Source organism: Rutidosis leptorrhynchoides, chromosome 1, assembly GCF_046630445.1.
Source record: "Rutidosis leptorrhynchoides isolate AG116_Rl617_1_P2 chromosome 1, CSIRO_AGI_Rlap_v1, whole genome shotgun sequence".
NCBI lineage: Eukaryota > Viridiplantae > Streptophyta > Magnoliopsida > Asterales > Asteraceae > Rutidosis > Rutidosis leptorrhynchoides.
The window spans coordinates 122,276,554-122,287,053 of record NC_092333.1 but is presented as its reverse complement, the minus strand read 5'-3'; the positions used below and the strand labels follow the sequence as shown (position 1 = coordinate 122,287,053).

The 10,500-nt window shown below is 36.7% G+C and overlaps 1 protein-coding gene across 1 annotated transcript; it reads left to right on the top strand.

Moving 5' to 3' along the window:
- Window positions 1–6,811: 6,811 nt before the first annotated feature.
- On the top strand, window positions 6,812–7,969 carry LOC139888737 (uncharacterized). The gene has a single exon (XM_071871730.1). The coding sequence runs from the start codon at window positions 6,812–6,814 to the stop codon at window positions 7,967–7,969; it is 1,158 nt and encodes a 385-aa protein (XP_071727831.1).
- The last annotated feature ends 2,531 nt before the right edge of the window (window positions 7,970–10,500 follow it).

The following is a 10,500-nucleotide window of genomic DNA, read 5'->3' as shown; positions in this document are numbered from 1 at the left end:
GCGCGAAGCTCGTTGACTTCTTCTACTACACCGGGATGATTGGCGGTTCGGACGAGCGGATGAATAAGATCCAGAATTTGAGATAGTATATGGTCATGACGAGATACTCTGGAAATGAGAGAGAAAATGGTGTCTCGAACAGGTTCGCCGGTATGTGCTTCAGGTTCTTCGCCAAGAGGGCAATGTGGTGGATGGAAGGGATCGCCTTCTTCTTGTCTCCAATAATTAAGTAAGCTACGAACCCATCCCCAATTCATCCAGAATAGATGATGGCTAATTGGTTGATCCATTCCAGTTACACTGTCTTCGGAATTCAGGTGAATATCCATATCGGAATAGCTGTCAGAGTTTAAGGAATTTGAACTAGATACGGGATCCATCTTGTATAATTAGGGAGATGATTTTTGATATGAATTAGATTATAGAATTTAGTTTGGTATTCTTCAATACATACCATAAATCACGGAGAAATTTTCGGAAGTTGTCAGAAAAAGTTTACAGTAACAGATACGCTAAGATATGAATTTTGTCTATACACTATTCATGCAATCAATGTAGTAAAACGTGTCTAGACTATGAATGATAATCAGGTAATTTCCGACAAGAAATGATAAGCAAAACTTTTAACATGCAGACACGGTCGAAGTCCAGACTTACTAATGCATCCTAACAACTATTAGTTAGACACACTCATGCAAGACCTGGTTCACTAGGACCAATGCTCTGATACCAACTGTGACGATCGCTCCAAATCCATATGGATGAACACGTCATTCATTGATTTCATTGCGAGGTATTTGACCTCTATATGATACGTTTTGTAAACATTGCATTCTTTTGAAAAGGCACACCATAAATGAATATTTAAATCAAAGGTTTTCGACATCTGATGATTTCTACATATAGACAATCACCGTATATAATAGTTTACAATAGTACTTCCGTTGACAATGCAGTCAAAATAAGGTACATGATGATGAATTGGTGAATGCAACGTTTTCTTGAAAAATATGCCATATAAAACTCCATGCACATAGCTTGTCTATCATATAAGCAAACAGCGGAAGACTTCTAGGGAACCTGAGAATAAACATGCTAACAAGTGTCAACACAAAGGTTGGTGAGTTCATAGTTTGTATGTTTCGCATAATCTGTATATAAAGATGGATCACAAGATTTCAGTTGTTTCACCCAGAAATGTTTATCAAAATATTCTACGAAATTGAGCACCCTGGTAACTAAACTTAACGTATATATAATTTGTACCCTTTGTATAATCATCTTAATAATACACGCAAACCAACGTGTACGCTTCTCAAATAGCATACGTCCGTTAAAAGGCTAGTGCTCTAGCTCGGACGGGGATATCAAGCCCTATGGATCCATATACTACTACTCGCGCCCACCAGTTCTTATAACCGGCAGTTACTAGTTACCAAAGCTAAGGGATTTTCGGTTCAAACCTAGTGTAGAATTTAGTATGTACTTGTATCCATTGTGTATAAAATAAATTGCATGTATTCTCAGTCCAAAAATATATATTGCAAAAGCAATTAAAAAGGGAGCAATGAAACTCACGCATATAAATCTAGTATTTTCAGTATTTATAAACAGTCGCATGTATTCTCAGCCTAAAAATATATTGAGTAAAAGGGATCATATGAAACTCACGCATATAAATCTAGTATTTTCAGTATTTATAAACAGTCGCATGTATTCTCAGCCCAAAAATATATTGAGTAAAAGGGATCATATGAAACTCACCTTAGCAGCACATAAAGTTGTTCATCGTAATGTGACCGAAACTCGGTATATTAAATAATCGTAGATCTCAACCTAGAGAACATATGTTGGTCAATAAATGTCTATCAAGCTAGGTCAGGTCATAGTGTATCACAATCCTAATGCTCGAAATTGACATACAAAAGTTATTCAAAGTTGTTTCAAAAAGTCAATTTTGACAATAGTTCAACAAACGAGACATACCTTATATAAGGATTCATTTACTCGGTTGGTAATATTCAAAAATCCATTTTATCAATCTCGTAAATAAGTTGTTTAAGTATTAATTGCAGATTCAAAAAGAAATTCCAATTAATGTCAATTATAATTCAGTTGACCATATCTTTTGATTCGTTCCTCGAAACTATTCGATATCTAAATGAAAAGTTATTGATTTTTCGCCAGCTTTCCGAAAACATGTATATCATATACCTTTTACCCGTAATATATGTATTTAATTCGTAATTTATTATAAACTGTTTAACGACGAAATTTAGCATACAAGCATGTATAAATATATACACTCGAGCACTAGTATGTATACACTATTAATTTATAAAATATAAAATATAAATGCTTACGTATTAATATTGAGATTCAATATTGTAGAAAAGTACGTAGACGTAACGGAGATGATAAACACTAAGTTTGATTCACAATTATACCCCCAAACATTACCCATAATCTCATTGGCAATAACCCATAATTTCCTTAGCTTTAATTCACTCGAAAATCATTTTTGAAATCGTTTGAACATGACCTCGTCGTAGTATTTTATGTATAATACTAATAAAAATAATATTAATACTACTGATAATAATAAGATTAATATTAATATTAATATTAATCTTTAATAATAATAATAATAATAATAATAATAATATAAATAATATAAATATTACGGAGTATATATCTATATCTGTGTAAGTGTGTGTGATGTTCGAGCAAAACAATTGAATTTATAGTACCTTTTCTGAAAAAGCACCCCATGCGATCGCATGGGATTTGTGCTTCAAGGCCATGCGATCGCATGGCCCTCTGATCCAGCTCACAAACTTTTAACTTTTTGTTTGTCGACATAATTTTATATAATATATTTAATTTATATAATTAATTATATATTATATTAAATTCACATGCATAGTTGACTTGTAATTTTTTTCCGATAAGTCGTACGTCATCACTCGACTTATGTCCCGGTTCCGGTTTTTCAAATGTCCTTTCGTACGCTGAGAAAACTTGTATTTTACATTTCGTGTCACGTACCTTTGTCAAAATATAGCCTTAAATTATCCCTAAACTATACCACTCAAAGTATATCTTAAACTTTCGAGTATTTTGATCATTTACTTCTATAAATCATCGTCTCACTATTTGTTAATATATGTATAATAACAATTCATTTTTATGACCAAGTTAATATTATATTTTATCGTATTGTTAAATATATATTTTCGATATTAATAAACACGTTTTAAAATACATATCGCAAGTTATTCATATATCTAATTCCAACAGTTGATATTCCTTATTATTGTATGTGTCCAAATTACGTTATTTAAACAAACACTTTACCATTTATTCCGAATACCGTTAAGAATGAATGATTTCCCAAATCAACGTGGACCTTACAACAGAGACCCGTAATAATATCATAATCCTTAAGGGACTCAATAATTATCTTTTAATTCAATCGTTTGCCATAATCTAAATATATCAATCAGATAATCAAACCAATAAGTTTAATGCACAGTATCATATACTCAACACTTTGTTACATTTTCAAGTTATGGTATATATATGTATCTATTTACCTATAATTTTTCTCGAATCGTTGAGAACAATCGAAAGGTAATTGAATAGTTCAAAAATTTTGAGATTCAACTTTACAGACTTTGCTTATCGTGTCGGAAACGTTAAAGATTAAGTTTAAATTTGGTCAAAAATTTCGGGGTCATCACAGTACTAGAGCGAGAGGACGTGAGTTGCCTCTTGGATGACCATGAAATGAGATTATTACCAAGAAAAACACAGTAACCAGATGTGGAGCATCTGGTGGTAGGGCAACCCGCCCAATTAGTATCAGACTAAGCAACAAGAACGGTAGGAGATGACGCATAACACTGTAAGCCAAGGTCGGCGGTACCCTGAATGTAATGAATAATCTGCTTAAGAGCGTGCATGTGCTGCTCTCGGGGATCATGCATGTAAAGACAGACATGCTAAACCGCGTATGAGATGTCTGGTCTAGTAAAGGTGAGATACTGAAGGGCGCCTACAAGACTGTAGTAAAGTGTCAGATTGTGAACCGGGGGGCCATGACTGGTGAGTTTGGAAATCGGTTCAACCGGGGTCCGACAAGGATGGCATGTGGTTATGTCGGCCCGCTCAATGATCTCAGTGGCGTACTGTCGCTGAGAGAGGAACATGCCAGATGTAGTACATGTGGTGTGGATGCCAAGGAAGTAGTTTAACGGCCCCAAATCAGTCATAGGAAACTCCGTATGTAAGGAAGAGATAATCCGCTGAAGTAAACTGGTGGAAGATGCAGTAAGCACAATATCATCAACATATAATAGTAGGTAGGCAGTGTCAGATCCCTGATGATAAATAAAGAAAGAGGTATCAGAATGGCTTTGATGAAACCCAAGCCGCTGAGCGTATCCTGCAAAACGCTGAAACCAGGCGCGAGGGGCCTGCTTAAGGTCGTATAGGGATTTATGAAATAACCAGACATGATCCGGGTATCGAATATCGCGAAACCCGGGTGGCTGGTGCATGTAAACAATCTCCGGTAGCTGACTATGTAAGTCATTCTTGACATCTAGCTGATGAACTGGCCAATGTCGAGAAACTGCCAAACTGAGAACAGTCCGAATTGATGCCAGTTTAACAACCGGACTAAAAGTCTCATCACAATCAATGCCAACCAGTTGGCTACGACCGTTAGCAACGAGTCGAGCCTTGTATCTGCTCAAATTACCATCTGCATTAAACTTATGCTTGAAGAGCCGCATGGAGCGAACTATGTTCGTATCTAATAGGCTAGCCACAAGTGTCCAAGTACTGTTTTTAATTAAAGTATTATATTCATCAGTCATAACTTTTTTCCAATTAGAGTCGCGAAGGGCATCAGGATAAGTGCAAGGAACATGAGAGATGGTAGGGGTGTGAAGATTAAGACGTTGCACCGGCTTGGAGATAGCGAGGCGTGTGCGGGGTAATTATGGAATGATTGGAGGTGGAGGAGGATGTAGCCTCAGTAGGAGGAGGCTGTGTCTCCAAGGTAGGAGCGGTAGCGGTATCCCCATTAGGAGGAGGTTGTGTCTCCGATGTAGAAGTGGTGGCGGTATCCTCATTAGGAGAAGGTTGTGTCTCCGAAGCAGCATAAGTAACGGTAGCCTCGGCAGGAGGAGGTTGTGGCTCCGAGGGAGGAGTAGGAGCAGAGAGATGAAAAGATCAAGAGAACAGGCTAGGAGGAGGATCAAGGAAATCATAGGATGGTGGTTGAGTTGGTGTCATGGAACCGAAAGGAAAAGAAGTTTCGTCAAAGGTAACATGATGAGAAAGAATGACACGGTTAGTGGTAAGGTCAAGACAATGGTAACCCCGGTGGTTGGATGGATAACCGAGGAAGATGCCAGAAGTTGAGCGCGGAGCAAGTTTATGAGTGGTGGTTAGGTGCGGGTAACAGAGACACCCGAAGACATGAAGTGAGTCGTAGTTAGGTTTCTATTTGTAACGGCGAAAGTGCGGAACGTCATGGTTAAGGAGGAAGGGAGTATATTTAGGAGATGAGCTGCCATATGAAGAGCTTCTACCCAGTATGTAGATGGAAGATGAGCTTGAAAAAAAGTGTGCGGATTTGGTTGTTAATAGTGCGAAGCATGCGTTCGGATTTGCCGTTTTGTTGAGATGTGTGAGGACATGAAAAACGAAATTATATGACATTTGTTTGAAGGAGTTGATGGAAGGCAGTGTTGTCAAATTCGCCTCCATTATCGCATTGGAAAGCTTTTATTTCTTGTTTGAATTGGGTACGTATGAAAGCACGAAATTGTATAAATGTATTTAGTGTATCAACTGACTTATATAGTCTCCACAATATTTAGTCCGTTCAAATGACGATGTCATTCGCACAAACGAGCTTTTCGTTCGCGTGGCAGACTAATTCTAGTAAAATTTCACATATACTCATGTGATGTCAGTTGATGTGCCTTCAAGCCGCGCAACATTTACAATTAAAGTACATAGTCTATTTTGTCAGCGACGGAGTACATAACAAACGCATCAGCAAAAATTCGTTCCAAATACTCTAATTTATCGACGGATTTGACAAGGATAATATGAATTTAACGTTTTATATATTAATATATTCATCAGTCATAAATTTGTCGAGAAACATTATATTTAGGGACGAATTATTGATGGATGTGTTGTCGTAACTAATCCGTCATTAAACATTATATTTACGTACTAATTATCGACATATGCGTTGCGTAGCTAATCCACCGTTAAACAGTATATTTATGTACGGATTATCAAAGGATGCGTTGATGTAGCTAATTTATCGCTAAATTATCGCAAATGTGTGTGAAATTAATTATTTGTATGATCGTTGAAAAGTCGTTGAAAACCAGTCGTTATTTTGGGACGAAAATAGCACTCATCGAAATGTTGTAGCTATTTCCATATTTTCTAGTAGTTACGAGGGTTATATGGGTAAGAAAAGCAGAGCCATTTCAGATATTTCATGGGATTTCGTCTTCTTTTGATTTGAATAATTTTGTTGCAAAAGAATTCAGTGTTTCATCATCTTTCAACTAAACAAAATGAATAATTTAGTCACCTTAAACTGTCTTGGTACTTGATGTCTAGTTATACTTGTTTTCACAAGAAACTAATTACTGTATCATATATTTGTTGAAAAATGCATATATATATATGAATTTTCTTCATAATTAAACAAAGTTGGTTACATGAAACCGTTTAAGGTATATCCCTAATAATCAAATTGTCCTTATTGTTAATGTTTATGCTCCATGTTGAACAAAGGAAGAAATTTGTTTGGTCACAATTAACTACCATTGCTAATAATTGGCCGGGTCCCCTTTGTTTCTTGGGGGATTTTAATTCAATTTGTCATCCGGAAGAAAGACTTCGGGAAGTTATTGATCTCAATAGTATTGCTTCCTTTAACGCTTTTATTAGTCAAGCTAATATTATTGATCAACGTTTATCTAATGACGAGTTTACGAGGGAAGGGCCTTATGGAAAATTTTCTCGTATCGATAGAGTTTTTATAAATGACAAGTGGGCGTTGTTGTGGCCCGATGCAATTCTTCAAACCGACCACCCGGACCAATCCGATCACAGGCCTATTATTTGGGCCAAGAAGCTCTTATTTTGGGGCCCAAGACCTTTTCGTTTTAACAACAGGTGGTGTGATAATAATAAATTCTTACTGTTCTGTCAAGAGAAGTGGGAAGAATATTATGTTTATGGTCGGGCTGCTTTCGTGATCAACAAGAAATTGCAGCTGTTAAAATCGGATCTTAAAATTTGGAGTCTATCGAATCAAGACTCTGATGTTTCGAAACTTAAGGCGGTAGAATTTGACATCAGAAGGCTGAAAGATTGCTACAAAACTCGTGATCTCTCTCAAGTCGAAATCAGTGAATTAGCTTCCTTAAAGTCGAACAAAAAACGAATCTCTATTTCTATTGAATCAAAAAGGAGGTTGCAATCTCGTTTTCATTGGTTAAAGCTCGGGGACAAAAATTCAAGATTTTTTCATCTTGTCTCACGCATCCGTCAACAAGCATCCTACGTTGCAGGTATGCAAATTAATGGTTTTTGGGTCGATGTTCCTGAGTTGGTTAAAGAGCACTCTGTTTCTTTTTTTGAAAATTTATTTGCTCTTAAACCTTCTGTTGCTGGCGTCATTGATGTGGACTGGGCCTCTTTGGGCCTGGCCCAGGTTCCTGTCTCTATCTCGTCTACTATTGAACAGCAGTTTACTCTCGCTGAGGTTACTTCGGTTATTAAAGGTTTCCGGATGGATTCTCGTTATTATTTTTTAAGAAAGGGTGGTATTTTTTGGAAGATAATGTTATGGATATGTTCCACCAATTCCATGACAACCCGTCTTTTCCTAAAGGTTTCAACTCGTCTTTCATTGTCTTGATTCCAAAATCAAATTCCGCAAGAATTATGGATCAAATGCGCCCAATTAGCTTGATAAATGCTCCATACAAGATTTTAGCTAAAACAATTGCTAATAGAATGAAACTTGCAATCCCGTCTATCATTAGTGAGAATCAAAACGGGTTTGTTCCTTCAAGGCTTTTAATGGATGGTGTAATGGTAGTAAATGAGGTTGTTCATATGGCAAAATCCAAAAAGAAACCCATTGTTTTAATTAAAATCGACTTTTCAAAAGCGTATGATTGCGTTTCTCATGAGTTTTTACTTTTGGTTTTACAAAAAATGAGTTTTGGATCTAGATTTACTTCTTGGATTGAAACGTGTATTTCAAATATACATTTTTCGGTTCTCTTGAATGGTTCTCCTTCCAGAGAGGGAGTGATGCGTCGCGGACTCCGTCAAGGTGACCCTTTGTCTCCGTTTTTGTTCATTATTATAGCCGAAATCTTGAGTAAACTTCTCTCAAGGGACTTGGCTAATGGTTTTTTGGAAGGTGTAAAGTTTGGATCCGATTTGACTATTAATCATTCGCAATTTGTGGAAGATACAATTATCTTTGCACAATCCAATTCTCGTGAGCTCAACCGTATCAAATATATTATGGGTTTGTTTTTTCAATTATCCGGGCTCCAAATGAATGCCATTAAGACTACTTTATATGGCATTCACGTTTCTAAAGAAGACATGATTAAATTCTCGTCCATTTTCGAATGTAAAGTCGGGTCTTTTCCCTTGGAATATCTTGGTATTCCAATTGGCTTTACTTCTAATCGTATCGATATGTGGGATCCCATTGTTAATAAGTTCAAAAAGAGGCTAGCCGGGTGGAAAGGTAGATGCCTTTCTTTTGGTGGCCGGTTGGTTTTGGTTAACGCGGTTATCTCGAATCTACCCCTTCATTATATGGCGATTTACAAAGCCCCGGTGGCGATCATAAAACAACTTGAACGTTACCGGAGGAATTTTCTTTGGGGGGGGATTGTCTCAAGAAAAAAACTTGTTTAGTTAAATGGGACATGGTGTGCCTTCCAAAAGAGTTGGGTGGTTTAGGTATTACTCCCCTTCGTATAAAAAATCTCGCAATGCTTGCAAAATGGTGGGGCAAGTTTAACAATAACAAACCTTGTCTTTGGAAATCTATTGTTACGTCCTCTTTTGGGTCTTCTTTTGGTAACAACTTAGCACATAGTGTTTTCTCGGCTAATGTGTCTCAAGCGTCACCTATTTGGAAAGATTTGATTCGGTTACAACAAGACCCACTTTCTCAAGGTATTGTTGGTTCAAATGTGTGGAAATGGAAGCTTGGTAATGGTGTAAAAATTTTATTTTGGCATGATATTTGGTTAAATGACATTTCGTTAAAAGATTATTTCCCTACTTTGTTCGAGTCAAGCCGCTCTCCGCTTATCACGGTTAGTCAATGTTTTCCTTGCAATGCATCTTTAGTGTTTCAATATTGTGAAGGAAAGTTGGCTTTTAATTGCCCACTGTCTTTGTTTAATTCGCATAAGGCCCACGTTTTGGGCTCACTGATGTCATGTGTCACTTTGAATTATTTGGTTGATGATTTTTTGTGTTGGTCGGCTTCTACGGATGGGGAGTACTCGGTATCTGATGCTATTCGAATTATGGTCCAATCGAGTCATGTTATTCCTCCTATTTGGACTAAAGTTGTTTGGAGTAACAATATCCCATCTAAAGTTATGTTATTTCATTGGCTTGCGATCAAAAATAGTATCCCGTTATATGATGTCCTTATTAAAAGACATATTATACCCTCGTCACACTCCAACTTGTGCATTTGGTGTTTAGAGGAAGTCGAAACGGTCAATCATCTATTGTTACATTGCAAGTGGACTTTTAAGATTTGGTCCGACCTCTTTAGATGGTGGAATATTGTTTGGATCATCCCGCGTTCTATTGAAGCTTTCTCTTTTGATTGGTTCCATGGTATGGGTATAAAAGCGTCCATGTTTTGGAAATTGATAGGCCCTGCAACTTTTTGGGTAATATGGTTGGCTAGAAATGATTTTATCTTCAATCGGAAGTTTATTTATCGTTCGGCCTTGGTGCGCAATATCAAACTCAAGACTTTTCTTTGGGTTACAAATCTCAAGCTTTGCAATGGGTCACAATTCTACATTTGGGAGCACAACCCGTCTTTATTATGTTATTAGTTTTTCCGTTCAATTTGTATGTTTCTAGTTTAGACCGAGTGTTTACTCCGTCTTTGTAATTTGTTATAATCTTCATTGTTTTGATGAAGATCCTTCAATATATGCAATTCTCTTTTTCGCCAAAAAAAAAATGAAACCGTTTAAATTAATTAATGACGTAAATGTAAATAGCGAGTAAAAGTACCCCACACATTGCGGCGGCCGGCGGGTCAATTATCGTATTGTTGATTTGAGACCGTTTAAACCCTCGAAAGTTTAAACAAATATTATTATTTTATAATTTACGGTTCAAGCGTACTTTTTTTTCCCTAAATGAGACAATAGAAAGTATTTT